We start from the raw sequence: 16,395 nt of genomic DNA, 5'->3' as shown, positions 1-16,395 counted from the left end.
GAAAGAAGGAGGGCTTGTCACGTCTCGGTTATTAGTGCGCTCCTTAAACCACCCAGCCAGTGGGAGGAGAACATCGATCGTTTTAATACTGATTTTAAAAAAAAAAGGGGGCTGAGCTTACCACTTACAGAAAGCAGGTGCGGTCCGACTCCCTCAGTTACTAGCGCTGCCTCCGTCGCCATCGAGGCTCTTCTTCTCTCCCTCCCGCCCCCATCCCGAGACGCCCCTTGGGGAGGGAATGTTTAAGCAGCCTCCTGCCCTCTCCTCATCTCCCGGCCGGCACCTTCCTTTCCCGCGCCCTATTTTACCTCAGACCATCATGCAGAAGACGACGTTCTTGCTATGGGGCTTTCTGCTGCTTTCCGGGGTGAGTAGACGGTGCCTGTAGGGAACCGGCCGGGGACCGACGGGGCGAGACACGCTGAGAGGTATTAGGGAATGGGTGGGAGAATGGAGAGCACGCGCCCCCCTCTTCCGCGTCGGGCGCTACTCCATCCCGGAGAGGGCAAAATTGGGATGGGGCAAGTTGGCGGCTTTTTCCCCCCTTCCCTTTGGGGTTGGGGAGGAGAAGGGCGAGGACAGCCTGGACCGGTGAGTATCAGAATGTCGTCTAAGATGATTTGGGATGGAAGAGAGGGTCCAAGACTCAGAAATGGTCCCTCGGCGGTGACGGCTGTCCACAGGGTCGCAAGTGAACCCCGTGAGCTTCGCCGCTCAGGCGTGGGAAGGTTGGGATGCGCTCGCGTACGTCACGTGTGAATCTTCGCGAGAGCAGAAGTATCGGTCAAGGTATCAGCCTGGCGTGGGGAGAAGGAGGGGAACTTTTGCTGTGCTCCAGTCCGATATAATGATGAGATGGTAATGGTGGTATTGTAAAACTGAATAACAAACGCAAACTGTACAGACTGTAGACCGAGTGGATAATTCTTATAAATAGGGGACAGCGCCGGAGCACTCGCCCTTTCCGCTTGCCACACCTTACTTCTAATCGTTGGGATTCCTCCAGAACAGAAATCCATCCGGCCGAGGAAGACATGAATAAGGAATCTTGGGACGGCGATTAGAGTTTTGAATGGGGGGCGGGATGTGGCAAAAGGCTTCCCGGGTCTGGAAAGCGGGTGTGGCGCTTCTGCGAGTGAGCTCCGGAGAACGATCATCCTTCCCACCCACTCCTTTCTTTGTGGCGGCTTAACTGAAGGGGTTTGGAAGCGCGCCGGCTGGAAGCGAAAGAGGTGGTTTGGGATTCTGAGGCTGGATTTCACTTTCCTTCTTTCGAATTCTCAGGAGAGTAAAGAGATAAAGGATGTATATTTTCAGGAGGAGGAACATTTCCACACGGCTTCAGAAATGATTGGTTGCTTAACTCTTCGTGCAGAATAAGCACTTTAGCATACCCTATTGCAGAAGAACTGGATGCGGGTGGATGAAGGGGCGGGTAACGAGATCAGCACAAAGTAATTCAGCAGCAAAACTTCAAAAGGCTACCAAATTCCCACTGACTTTTCCTGCCACGAAGCGTGGGTGGGGAGAAGAGGGTCATCTTCGTTTCACATCTCTTCTGGGAAGGAAATTAGGCAGGAAGACAAAGAATCGTTGAAGGGTGTTCGCTCGTTTTAAGTGCTAATAGAGTCTGCAGGGACACGTTTTTATACTGCAAACGAACTCCTGGAGAAGGATTTAACACTTGTCCTTCACAATGATTTTTTTTAAATGGCTGACTCTCTCTCTCTCTCTCTCTCTCTCTCTCTCCCTAGATACTTTATTCCACCCAGGAAATAACAGTTTTGATTCTTTGGATATGTAATTGTATACTATAGCTTTGAAAGACGGGCTAGAAAAGGCACAAAATCCCTTTGATTTCGCAGCAGAAAACTCATTTGAAGTGGTCTTCAGCAGCTGCAAAATCATGCAGCTGCTAAAGAGGACCACTGAGCATGCAAAGAGGGCATGGAGAAGGTTCTCATTTATCCTGTAATGATTTGCTCAAAGCGAAGTCCTTTGAGAGAAAGACTTCTAGTAGTTATGATTTACAGATAGATTTACACATCATCCGATTTTTTTCCACTGCAGGTTCAGTGGAAAAATAACCCAGAATTTTACCCCAAAGAAAATTCTAATGTTTGACAGTAGGGAGATAGAAGAGGAGAAAGTTTCATGGCATGGACATGGGGAAGAAGTGATACATTTCATGCCATACATTGTAATGGAATCCAGTGAGTTGTGTTTAGGTCCTGTAATGCCTCCTTAATTAATGCCTCCTTAATTAATTAATCTAATGCCTCCTTAAGTAACACCAGCTGCCTGCAATTAGTGCAGGTTCGCGTCCCATCAGCCTTCCATCCTTCCAAGGTAGGTAAAATGAGGACCCAGATTGTTGGGGGCAATTAAGCTGACTTTGTAATAATGCCGCTTGGGGGTGTGTGTGAAAGCCCTAATAAGCAGGCATATACATAGAATGAAGGCTACTGCTAAGCTTGTAAGCCGCCCTGAGTCTTCAGAGAAGGGCGGGATATAAATGGAATTAAAATTAAAAATTAAATTAAAAATTAATTGAAAGCATAGCTGGGCAAGGATTATGGATGGCTCTATAGAAAAAGTGATGGGCAATGAGGCACTTAGAGAGGACAAGTCATGTCCTCAAGATCAATGAGTTTGCCCTGAAGGTTACAATCCTCAAACACAGCAGACTTCTACTTCCACCACATTTACTGTAAGGCTGTGTTGATACAATTCTTTCAATGTGCCATTCATGAAACACATCAAGCTATAAATGTTCTGGGTTTGTTGAGTATGCTTCTGTGCAAAGCAGCTCCAAGTTCAAACTGACTAGGCTTTACCTAATTTGCAAACACTTGCGTTTAAGCTCTCATGGCTTAGAGCACAACTTGTGTGAAGTTATCCCCCAAAGGGAAAAGTGTTACAAGCGTTATAGTAAACCCAGAGTTTAAACTGTAGTATATGAAAAGTGGATGGGAAGAGAGGTGGAGAGCCTCAGGCATAGAAGCAAGGAGAGGAGGGTGTGGTTTCCCAGCCCTAGCAACTCAGTTTTTTTAATGACTCTACATCTCTTCTGCCTGTTTCCTCAGGCAATCTCCAGCACAGGAGTATACTTCTTTCAGTGCTGAGCATAATCTTTGGAGGTGCCCTTCTGCCTATTTGTGAATGTGAATGGGGGGAGGGATGGGAGAAGAGCTCTTCTTTAGCTGGGATTGCAATGTCAGTCCTTGGGATCCTGGAGCCTCACAAGATTCCAAAATCAGTGCCATGCTGCTATATTGTTTTTTTTTCTTTTACTCAGTAGAAGCCTTCCTTCCTTCCTTCCTTCCTTCCTTCCTTCCTTCCTTCCTTCCTTCCTTCCTTCCTTCCTTCCCTTTCCTCCTTCCCTCCCTCCCTTCCCAATAAAAGTGCCAAAAGCATCTTCTTATCGGTGAAGCAGCTAATCTTCTTTATAAGTGGAAGAAAATAAAATGTGTCTTATTTTCAGGGACAGTGGAAATGAAAGAGCACACCCAAGAGGGGCACATTGGAAAGTAGCCCCCCCTCCCCCCACCAGGAGTAGTGAATATATTCTTAATTCCGGCAGAGCTTCTATATAACAGAGTCAATAAAATGCGGCTTCTATATAACAGAGCCAATAAAATCTGCTTAGGGATGGTCCTGCCCTTAGAAGGATGAGTCTTCTGCCTGAAGTAGATGCCGAAGGGCAGGGAGTGGTTCTGGTAAAGGGAATTGAGGGCCCAGCTGTGTGTTCTGCAATCATTGCTCTCACCTTGGTAAACCAGCTGGCTGCTTTTGGGTGTCATGGAAGATGCTGTCCCATTGCCAATCCCAAATAAGATTTGAGTGAGAAACCAATTGGTTCTTGATGTGGCAAGGAGGAGCGCTCTACAGGCTTGCAAGACTGGGAGAAGAGAGAAGAGGGACACACAGAGAGAGGGTTAGAAAATTTAAAAAATATTTTTTTTTCCTAAGACTGAAAACACTTCAAGTCTCAAAAACACAGACCATGCAATTCAATTAAAATGTTCCAAAACATGTTTATTCCTAAATTCAATGAAGCAAAGAGAAGGGGGAAATCTGATGTGCATAGTTTCCAGAAAATGCCTTCTGCCAGAGGGGGCTTGGGTGTTATTGTGTTGCTAAAAAGAGAAACAGCAAAACTGGGTAGTGATTATTAGGTCATCTGACTTTTCAAAGGGGCAATGAGGCCTCAATATTATTCAGGCTCCTGCTCGAGAGTTTGCCATGCATTGTTCTCTGAACAGAAACTGGGTGGGGCAGGGGGTGTAGAATATATAAGGTCCTGATGAAGAGATGTTATAGCCTGGTGAAGATGGAATAATACAATGGGAAAGAAATTAGTTACTTCCATGGAATGCCTACCTCTTGAGTAGTCACGGACACCCATGAAGCTGAGAAAAAGGCCATACATAATTCAGTGGTACAGGTGATGTTTTGCATTTAAAAGATATCAGATTTAATACCTGGCTTGAACGTTGAGTTAGCAGAGGATATGAAACTTTCTGGTCTAAATCCTGCAGGGCTAAATCTTATTATAATACAGGTCAAAGATTAAAAACATTGGCAGGCTGCTTCCCTAGTATTTGTGGCAGGAAACACTATCAGAATGAGGCTTACATTTTGGCTTTACTTTTTTTTAAAAAAATTGTTGAATATTTTACAAAAACAAAACACACTTAAAGAGAAAGAAAAGTAATAAGTAACTAAGAAAAATACAGAAAAGGAGGAACAAGGTATAAAGGAGCAACATCTGATTTTTTTTTCAGCAACTATATTAAATTCTGTCTAAGAATTTATTACGGCACTGTTCTTTCCATGTTCTACTCTTTGTAATCCTCAGATTCTTAAATCACTTTTTTTCTCTTTTTCAGTAAATGTGCACAATGAATTTCTGGTCACTAAAAATATTGGTTATTTTTAACAAGTCAATTTTGCCATTTCTACGAATTCTGACATTTTAACCAACCATTCTTCTGTTGTGGGTACTTAAAAGTTTTTCAGTTTTTGTGCATATAACAAATTTGCTGCAGTTACCATGTGGAAGAACAATTTTTAATAAGTCTTTTCTAGTTGTCTGTCCATCTGTCCATTAGTCCCAGCAAAAAAAGTTTATAGTTTCATTAAGATTTGGGTCTGCCCAGGTGTGTGACACACCTTTCCACATTGCATAATTACCCAGTTTTTTTGATGCCCTGGACTTCCTAAAATATGCTAGATGGCCACCAGAATGCAATCCTAATGGAGATCAAAACTAAAAGGGAACTGTATTGGCCATATGAAAGAAAGTTTTTTTAAAAAAAAAAGCCAATAGAAAGTCATACAGTATATTTATTAAGCCAATGCAAACACCATTCTTTGTAAACAATTAAGTCTTATTTTTGTGTTCTCTGAATTAATTTAATAAACAGTCAACATTAGAATCTGAACCAAGTGTATTGGTCTTGCCATCCACTGGAATCAATAGCAAATCTTTCTGAAAGAGCATTTTATAAGGGCATCGATATGTCCACATGTCTAAAGAGATTGCCTGCTATCTGGTTAGATGAAAATTTCTAGAACTATAGATGAGATTGGAAAGCTGAAAAATGGTTTTGGAAGAAAGCAATGGCAAACCACTTCCATTTCAAGCATGTATATGCCAACGTATAGTTTCTAGAAACCAAGCATTTCTTGAAGACAGTTTTCCTTTATAACATATAGCAAGTCTGACTATTGATCGATCTGGTCTGCTACAACCAACTTAACCTTTGCCTCTCTACCATTATCTTAACCTATAAACTGCATTTCAAGTACTTTGACAGGTGATGTATCCAGCCTGCTCTTACTGATTTTGAGGGAGCCCCCTCTGCATTTCCAAATAAAAAGATGAGGGCACTGTTTCCACAAAATGTACATATCTTAATTTTATACTTGGATACAAATTAATTTGGTTGTAGAAATTATATCTATCATTTGACTAGACAAGCAATTTATCTTACTGAAGTAGGAAAGGCCATTACTAGATCTAATACATGTCAGATGGAAGGCTAGGTCCAAAAGCCCATATGAAAGAAAGTTGAAAAGCTCATTAGAAAGTTATGCAGTATATTTATTAAGCCAACATGGAGGTCATTTTTAAAAAATGAGAATAGAATAGAATAGAATAGAATAGATTACAATAGAATAGAATAGAATAGAATAGAATAGAATAGAATAGAATAGAATAGAATAGAATAGAATAGAATAGAATAGAATAGAATAGAATATTGGCCAAGTGTGATTGGACACACAAGGAATTTATCTCTGATGCAAAAGCTCTCAGTGTACATATAAGCAACAAGTGCCATATGTTCATAATCATATAGCAATAGCACTTAGACTTATATACTGCTTCATAGTGCTTTACAGTCCTCTCTAAGCATTTTACAGAGTCAATATATTGCCCCCAACAATCTGGATCCTCATTTTAGTGACCTCAATAGGAGGGAAGGCTGAGTCAACCTTGAACTGGTGAGAATCGAACAGCTGGCAGTTGGCAGAATTAGAATACTGCATTCTAACCGGTGCACCACCATGGCTCCTGTTAAATGGCTTGGGGGTTGAAGTATTCTTAGAATAGAGAAAACCCGCAAATGGAAGGCAGTCTTTAGGTGGCACCTTATGTGTCTCATATGTAGGACTCATAAGGCCTTTGCTGTCAAAATCTTAGCCCATTATTTAAGCCAGGCTGTTTTCCTAGTTAAATGCTGAGGATCAAGCCTGTGAGTTCTTTCATGCAATGCTCCGAACCTTTGCTGCCATATAGTCTCATCCCCATCTTGTCCTCTCAAAGGCTATGAAATAGGTTAGCCTAAGATCAGTGAGTTCTGTAGCTGAATGAGGATCAACAAGGTCTCCTCAGTCTGATAATCCAGCCTTCCCCAGTCTGTCCCAGAAGCTCTCTGAGAATTCTGCCAGGTATAGATAATCCAAAACAACTTGGGAGAAAGATCTTTCTTTTAAATTATGTAACACACTGGCTCTCATTAGAGTAACTGTCTGGTGCCTACTTTCTCTCACTTTTAGGTGGCAGGATTGCCAACTTTGAAAATGTGATGTTGCATCAATCCTCCAAAAGAAACTGCTCACAGAGATACTGGTTTAATTGATGGCACCTTAGAGACTCATTGATTAACTGTGCCAAGAAGAGCTTATTTCACTGTGTCAGACACTGAACAGATTTCATGCCCCTATAATTTTTAGGACTTGCAGTCAGTGGATTGGGAAAGAACCAAAGGTAACAGGAATTTAGAGAGTGGACTTACTGGTTAGACTTTCAGAGCTGCCTAATGCAAAACTTAAAATATTCTCCAGGGCAAAGAAGAGAAAAAAAATAACAAATTGTTATGGTGGAATCAATTTGGGCAAGGGAAAGAATTGTGATCAAACCAGGGAACACTTATCATCCCTCAAGGTACTCATTATAACTGTCCAAGTGCATTTTTTGTGATGTGAGTACAGTGACCCAGAAATCAGAAAGCCGTACCCTGCCCCCTCCAGACAAACAAAAGATAAAGAATCAATACTGCTTGCTCTGCCATTAAGGATTTGGAAGAGGATGAAAAATCAGAGCAGCTGTAATATTTCAACAAATTGTCTTTAAAGAATCAATAAAGAATAAATTGACCTACAAGGCTTTACTGGCTTGCAAACTTTAAGGTGAGTAAGAGGAGAAGTTAAAATGAGAGATAGAGACAAATGGCCTTTCCAGATTCTCCACTACATTTGCTGGCAAAGAAATTGGTTGAATGAATTTCTCCAAAGGATAGAGGCAATTTTCCAAACATTTCTCAAGGTTAGTATTTCCCATTAATGGAAGTACTGTTAGTGAAGTAGCCTCATGGGGCATTGCTTTGTATTTGTGTATATGTGTGATTGTGTGATTTAATGGAATCGCATCTGGAGAGAAGGGTGCACAATGAAGTACAAAATATTCATATACATCCTTTGGCTATCTTGTCACTCAACAAATGTAATATCACACCCCACTCATAAGGATGTCTTTGGAATTCTCTTGTCCTTTGAAGTAACTGCTGTGGCAAATTCTCTTTCATCAAATTTGAATGGGAATGTAAAATTTCTCCATATGGCATTCATTAAATTCCCCCTCCATAAAACAGCTCAAATAGCTTTTGTTTATGCTTATTACTCACAGAGCACATTTAATAATTTGCTTTTGTGGCATTTTATTACAATCTGTGTTCAGGATAAATTTTAATCAAGCAAGGTCATGCTTGTATCCACTTTACAGATAAGAAAATTGAGGATGAAAGATGGTCTCCTATAATAAATTGGTATTATAGGGAGGACTTTTTTCATTGCTGAAAAATTGAATGAGGCTAATTATTATACTGTTTATTCCAAGTGAGTCATCACAAGACCAGATTTGTGAGTAAGGAATATATTTGTACTTCTAGGACATGTATGAATGGTAACATCAAAACAACGTTAGTGCATCATATAAATTGAAGTGAATCCTCTGCACAGCATGGTTTATATGCATAGTGCCCATGTGCATGGTCCCACCAATAAGTCTAAACCAGTGAATTTCCAAGTTGTTTGTAATCTATGAACCGTAATTCCTATGCACTAATTTCAGATTGTACAAGTATCATATTATTCCAGTATTCAGTGCCCAATTTTTTCTGCAGGTGTAAAGATCAAGGGGTTTTCTTTCTGTCTTTTTGCTACTAAAAGTAATATTCAAAACAATTAATATTCGAGAAACAAAATGCACACAAAATGCAGCACTAAGAACAAGCCAATAAAATAGCAATAGCACTTAGCACTTAAACTTATATACCACTTTACAATAGCCTCTGAGTGGTTTATAATGTCAGCATATTGCCCCCAAAAATCTGGGTCCTCATTTTAGTGGATACAAGGATACAGTGCTAAGTCAACCTTGAGTAGGTCAGAAACGAACTCTAGGCTGAGGGCATAATTAGCCTGCAATACTGCATTTTAACCACTGCGCCACCGCAGCTTCAAATAACCTAAAAAATATTTCAGTTAAACATATCCACACCACTGTAATGCTAAAGGAACTTATTTTAGAAGTTATTTTCCTACTAATGGAAAAGCCTACTGTGGCACGGAGCTGTTTGGCTTAGGGTCTCAGTGCTTTGGTTAGAGAAGAATCAGAGGAACATACCTTTTCTAAGGATCTGCAGACCCAGACAGGTTTATATGGGACAGTGTGATCTGCTTTCCAGAGGAATTGTTCCTTTTCTAAATGTTTATTACTTCTCTGTAGTTCTCTGGACAGCGTACTAGTCTATTAAAATACAATACAAAACAAAATATTAGAAACAGAAGCATAGGATGAAGGTCTGCATAATAACAATTAATCATAACAATAAATGCAAAACATAACATCTATAAAACTAGGAGCAAAACAACTTCCATGACTCCAAAATGGTTTCATTGGCAATTCTACTTTATTCTTATTTAAATATTTTTAATACCTAAGGATTGCACTTATATTTTTTTGCACATTAGTGCTTCAGATGAGACCTGCTGAGAAGGATATTCTCAAAATTAATTCTACCATTGAGAGAGAAAAAACCCTCTGTCTCCTACAGTTATTTGACTTTTCTTTAGATGGGAGAACCTGGAAAAGCAACTCCTACAGGTAATATTATAAATATCATATAACTCCCCATGGAAGGGTTTGTTGTATCATTTCTGCATCATAAAATAGATCTTTTCATTTTCTTCAATAATCATGAAATTGAATTGTTTTGTAATTTAACAGGTTTTAAAATATTACATTTTAGAGGTAACTACTCAAAATTGAATTGTTCTGTAATGAAACAATTTTTTAAATAATACCCTTTTAGAGGTAACTACTCACTGCAGGACCCAGTGTAGAAACAAAGACACCATCATTAACCAGTTAGCCTCTACATACAGACAATCCTTGCTCAGTGATAGCTTTATTAAAAGTGTTTTATTAACAGGCATATGTTTTTAGGAGCTGAATTCACTTTGCCAGATGCATAGAGTGGCTTGATTGATATAGAGCTACAAACTGGTTAATTGGAAAAGGTGCTTCAAGATATCTTCTTGTGTTTAGGACTGTATCAGAATAACAGAAAAACAGAGTTGAAAGGGACCTTGGAGATTTTCTAACCCTGCTCAGGCAGGAAACCCTATATCCTTTGTTTATAAATTTAGATTCCAACCCAACCCATTCACCATCCTTCACACTTAGCTTAGCTGTCTGGCTGCTGGCTGGTTTATTCAGTGATAAAAGGCACTCTGTTGTCACAAAATATAGTAAAAGATTGATGTTAAGAAATATGTGCAGAATGCTCTTTCCTATTGAATAAACCATTCAAAATTGACACAGCAAACAAGTTGCAAAGCTCTATACCTGCAATCTCAATAACAAACAATAGTGCTGACATCAGTCAAATCGAGATAAATAAAAGAGGAAATCTACCTCGTTCTGAAGCAAATCTCAGTTCCTTCTTTTGAACAGTCCCTTAAGCAACCTGGGTTCTCCAGATGTTGCATTCCAGTTCCTAGCACCCCTAATCAATATGGTGATTATGTGTGGTGTATAGTGTACAATGATAGGATCTTTAGACCAAAGTCATTTGGTGGGGTACCCCATTCATAAATTGAGAATGTTTCTAAGTCAAAATAAAGCAGTTTGGAAATTTAACTTTATCTCCTGAGTTCCTTGTGTTCCATTGTATACACACACAAACAAAACATGAATCCAACTTAAAAGCAATTAAAGGCTTTCCAAATGTTTCATTCTTCCAACTTCCCTTTTGTTCCACCTGTCAGAATGTTTTATGAGGCTAATACCTATGTCAACAAGAGCCATGTTAATAGTAAACACATTTGGATGAATCTAATGAAGAACATGTGTCCTTACCCAAGAATGACAATCTGGATACCAAAAAGGAAGAAATTTTGGTGTTCCTGGAAAAGTTGAAGTTGAAACATAATGCAAGATGCCAGATTCAACTTCTCATCCTCCTTATTACTATTATTATTATTATTATTATTATTTTTAAATGAACATGGAAGTTAAATTTTCCACGTCACTGAAAATGTGGATTTTCCTTTTTTGGATGTTTCATGCTTGGGATAGTCTTGTCATTAACACAGCCTGCTGTGCTTCTAGAATTTAACCCATAGAAAATCTGCTGGAGTTCTTTTTTTTTTCAGTGGAAGAAAACAATTCTGAAAAAAAAAGTGGAAACAGTAGTATGTCTTTACTTGTTATTAAAAAATCCAAATAATTGGCCTTTTATAACAAAAGATCCTATGGAATCACATTTTTTTTAAAAAAATCAATGCACAATTAACTATTAAAGTAGCAAAAGAAATAAAGTATAAAGGACTGAATGAGAGATCAAATGTAATCATACAGAGCTGGAATAAAATCAATAGGATGAGTTAATATAGAAAAACCCCTTTGATTTCAGAAACTGCTCAAAATATAAGAAGAAGGATCCACTAAGATCCTTAATTATTTTGTGGTTAAAGAATCATCCACACGTTTGGCTGACATTTTCAAATTGAGGATCTGCCTGTTATTCTTGGCTCAGAAGACCAACATAGATGTCATATCACTTCTAACATGCTTGAAGTATATTCACTGTTAAAGTGATTGCTTGCTATTGTTCTTCCATGTTATTCCATGGGCAACCACACAAGGGTTAATGTTGGCTGATAGTATCTCGTATATGGCAATGTAAAGGACTGAAAACATGCAGGCAAGCTCTGTCCTTCAGCTGCAGATGTGTGCAAGTGAGGAGCCTTCAAAGAGCCATCGACAGATTTCATGCACCAACAGTGCAGCTGTCAGGAATAAGTGTTTCTTTGAGGGGGTGGATGGGAAGTGTTGCATGTTTTAGACCTTCATAATTTCAATTCGATTATATTATATTATATTCACTTTACCAGTGAATATACTTCAAGCATGTTAGATCAAGTCTATTAGAAGGTCGGCAGTTTGGCGGGTCGAATCCCGAGTGCCGCGTAACAGAGTGAGGGCCTGTTACTCGTCCCAGCTTTTGCCAACCTAGCAGTTTGAAAGCACGTAAAAATGCAAGTAGAAAAATAAGGACCACTACGGTGGGAAGGTAACAGCGTTCCATGTGCCTTTGGCGTCTAGTCATGCCGGCCACGTGACCACGGAGACGTCCTCGGACAAGCGCTGGCTCTTCGGCTTTGAAACAGAGATGAGCACCGGCCCCTAGAGTTGGAAACGACTAGCACGCATGTGCGGGGGAACCTTTACCTTTTTAATTTCAATTCAGAAATTAAGTCATGGATAGCTCCAGCAGACAGTTCTCTTCAATCTGGTGTCAACCAAGGCGTCCAGGTTCGCCTGGTGCGCCAGTTGCGGCCCTATCTGGACCGGGATGCCTTGTGTACGGTCACTCATGCGCTCGTGACCTCTCGCCTTGACTACTGTAATGCTCTCTACATGGGGCTTCCCTTGAAGACCACTCGGAGGCTCCAACTGGTGCAGAATGCGGCCGCGAGAGTTGTCTTGGGAGTTTCCCGGTACTCCCATGTTACACCTTTGCTCCGCGAGCTGCATTGGCTACCAGTTGTCTTCCAGGTGAGGTTCAAGGTCTTGGTTATGATCTTCAAGTCCTTACATGGCATGGGTCCGGGTTACCTCAGGGACCACCTGCTGCCGGCGTCAACTTCCCTCCGCCCAGTACGTGCCCACAGAGAGGGCCTCCTCAGGGTGCCTCCGGTCAGGGAATGCCGACTGGTGGCCCCCAGGGGGAGGGCCTTCTCTGTGGGCGCTCCGGCATTATGGAACCAACTGCCGGTGGAGCTCCGGATGGCATCAGACCTCCGAACCTTCCGTCGCGGGTTGAAGACCCACTTATTCGAATTAGCTGGTCTGGCCTGATGGGGGATTATGGGTTTTAAATTTGGTGTTTTTAGCATTGTATTTTGTTTTAACTGGGCATTGATTTAATTTCTTTTTAACTTTTGTACCGTTATTTATATATGCCCTGTGAACCGCCCTGAGTCCCTAGGGAGAAGGGCGGTATAGAAATCAAATAAAACAAAACAAACAAACAAAACAAATATACTGAGACAGCAACTCCCAGAATTTCCAAACAACAAAAACATTACAGGTATTATTTGGGATATCAGAGATGTTGGCCAATAGATACCTGCAGCTCTGTGTATCCATATTGCAGATGTCAGCTACACAAGCAATAAATGATAGCTTTGAGGCAAGATTTATTTTCACCAATAACAAAAGATTATATTTTAAGGCAGCAGTCTGCCCACATGACAGGAGCTGTGATAGCCATCTACCGTACAGGTATCAGTTCTATCACATGGAAGCTGATGCATGATTTGTTTTCTTGTTCCAGAGAGCAAAACTAGAATTAATCCATGGAAATGTCAAGACAGCAGATTTTGCAATGCATTGGAAGAAATTTTCTAGGTTTAAGAGATTTTTAACTGTGGAATGTTGTAAGTTCTTCCGCACTTGGAATCTTTAAACAGGGATTAGATGGCAAAGTGGTAATGATACCAGTGTTGCATTTTGTACTGGAGATTCTCCACTGAACAGTGGAATAATAGAACCATATTATTGGAAGAGGACACTGAAAGCTAGATGACCTCCAACGATCCTTCCATTTCCATTGTCAGTATACAAGATTAATAGTACTCAGATCATGACAAAAGCACTTCCTCAAAGAAAGGATAATTGTAACCCTAATGTAGCTAAGGAAGACATACTTTCAGTTGTATAGTGGGAGAGCTATATTTCATGAGAAATGTCCTAAGGAAACTTTCTATGTTTAGCCATCAATGAATAATGTCAAGGGAGGAAAGAACATACTGCAGTTTGAGAAATCAATTCACTATCAGTTTCAACACCTAGCAAAAAAAAAAGTAGCTAATTCTGCCACATCTGTAGTTCAGGCCAGATTTATGAGCTCTTCCTGTAGAAGATGAATCTGGCAATTACTTCCCTAGCTCTGTGCACACAGAAGTACTGTGGGTCAAAAAAAAAAGCTCTTACTACACTGCTCAAAAGAAATTACAAAAAAATAATTAAGAGCACTCTCTGTACTGATTTTCTGCTCTGATTTTATCAATATCTGATGAACTCTCCTCTTTGCTGGTTTTTATTGGATGTTACTGGGTAATTTGGTCTTTCCTAATAGGGATGTGTATGTTTCTAAAGTGCTGAAACCCAGCAGGTCCCTAGTATTCATTAAAACATTACAGTCAGTGCTTTTTTTGTAAGAGAAAAAGGTGCCAGAACTCACACATGTCATACAACCTGCCTTGCCTTACCCTACAAGGTTCCATCCAAAAAAGGTGCCGAAACTCCGTTCTGAGCGTTCTATGAGAAAAAAAGCCCTATTACAGTATTGTTTAGGTTTCAGCTCTTGGGGGGGGGGTGGGGGAGGTAGCAGGTGCTTTAAGAATCACATTAACTTTAAATCATCTGAAAAATAGTAAGGGTGCTGTACTAAATAGTAGGGAGATACTATGTCTGTGTGAAGTCTGATGCATTTTTTTCTAATCATTTTCAAAGTAAACCTTTAATTCTTAATGTATTTCTTGTTCTTTTCCAATTAAGCTGCAAGCTCAGTTCATTAGCATTGCCTCTTACCAACTTCTAGTAATATCAGATTTAGCTGTTTTCCTAATATTCAGACTTCTGCTGTGATGATTTATTAGCCTTTCTGGACTTCTTTGCTGCCCTGTTGTTTCTTGTATCATGAGATGAGTCAAAGAATCTTGGCTACATCTGTTCTTGTTTCTTGTTTCTTATTGTATGAGGATTGTTAATCTTGATAAATTTAAATTAAAACTTTTTATCAACTTCAGAAAAAGTTGCCACTGTTCAGCTTTGAATCTCATTTTTTTTCCTTAGTAGTTGGGAACAAATACCTGACTTTGACTGATCTTAACATGAAAAGCCGTAAATGATGTGCACACATTTCATATTTTTTGTTAAATCCACCTGCAACAGTACCCCTGTAAACTATGTTACTGGCTACATGAGAAAGTTGATGGAGAGTTTAACTCCAAGTAAGGAGACTTGGTGTAGGATACAAGCAGAAATTTAAGCGAGTAAGGGGGGGAGCTGCAGAGATCCATCTACAGTTTTTCAACTCGGACACTGGAAAAAATTGTATCATTTTCTAGAAAGAGAAAAGGAGAGTCTCCATAACTTCTGCAAAAGATGGGTCTTCTGTGATAGGAACCCAAAAGGGAAAGTGGAAATGCCACCCATTGCTGCTGCTTTTATTCTGGAGGACTTCTGCAATGGTAACAGGAAACATGAAAGGAAACATTTTCTTTCTGCCTCTCTGAATTAGGGGGTGTTATGTACTGGGTTTTGGTGATACACCACGTGGGTTGCTGGAGCAGCTAACGGCTCTCCAGCAACCCAGACTAACTGTCTCCTGTCCTGCAATTGGCTAGCCCCAGGCGGCAAGAGTGGGTTCAAACCTATTGGCTGCCGCCTAGGGCCTAGACTGTATTGCGGCTGGTTGCAGCCCATTCTTCAGTACAGTTCTAGCAAGAATAAAGTATGAGTTATCCTATACTCAGACTCGTGTCATCATTCCTGCACCCAAGAGCCCACTATTTAACAGGTGGAATAAGGAACAGTTCCTGATCCTTCCAGATGCTTTTAAGAGGAAGGGGTAAAAGATTCAAAGGAGTATGTGGGGAACTCACATTTCTCAAGGCAGGAGTGCCTATTATGTCTATGTTAAATTATCACCTAATATTATGAGAAATGTACCTGTTAAATCACGGGAAAGGCAGGAAAAAGAAGTAGCCAGTCTAAATCGTAAGGGTATAAGAGAAGTGTGCCCTCAAGTTGGCAAATGGCAATTGACTTCTTCAAGTGGCATCATTCTGAATATAGTAAAAATCTGTATTTAGCCATGCAGTTTCAAGTGTTTCTGCTGAATTCAAGACAGGGGATCTGACAGTGATGCTGCCATGGATGAAAGTTTTCTGAAATGGTGCTTCTGGGTTCCCAGTTTTTTTCCCCCTCAGCTGGTTCTCTCTTTACAGCATACACACTGTGTTTCTTATCTCTTGATATGCCTTACTAGAGAGTAGCAACTTTTGGGGGAGGTGTCTTCCTTTGGCCACTCAAAGTTCATCATAGTTTTATTTCAATTCTTTCTTTGGCTGTTTTGTATAACAGCTGGTGATGTTTTTTCAATGTCCGGAGGTTGTTGGGGCTTGGATTGGCAAAAATTGGGTGAAGTTGAACCCAAGAAGCTCTACTTGCTCATCAAGGCTCTCTATCTGCTCCTGTGTGGTCTTTTGAGGGAGTGGCAGAGCCCCTGAAGCAGCTGCTTTGCAACTTGG

General features: G+C 40.3%; 1 protein-coding gene across 1 annotated transcript in view; it reads left to right on the top strand.

Annotated features, from left to right (window-relative positions):
- Window positions 1–216: 216 nt before the first annotated feature.
- Window positions 217–16,395, top strand: part of NGFR (nerve growth factor receptor) — a gene marked incomplete at its 3' end in the record, with an annotated part of 75,382 nt that continues 59,203 nt past the window's right edge. The window contains exon 1 of the mRNA XM_083376505.1: window positions 217–367. Within this exon, the coding sequence (XP_083232631.1) occupies window positions 239–367 (129 nt within the window). The 5' untranslated portion in view covers window positions 217–238. The remainder of the gene's footprint in view (window positions 368–16,395) is intronic.

Source organism: Vipera ursinii (assembly GCF_947247035.1).
Source record: "Vipera ursinii genome assembly, chromosome: Z".
Lineage (NCBI taxonomy): Eukaryota > Metazoa > Chordata > Lepidosauria > Squamata > Viperidae > Vipera > Vipera ursinii.
Note: the sequence above shows the minus strand (reverse complement) of the source record. Positions and strands in the feature narration are given on the sequence as shown.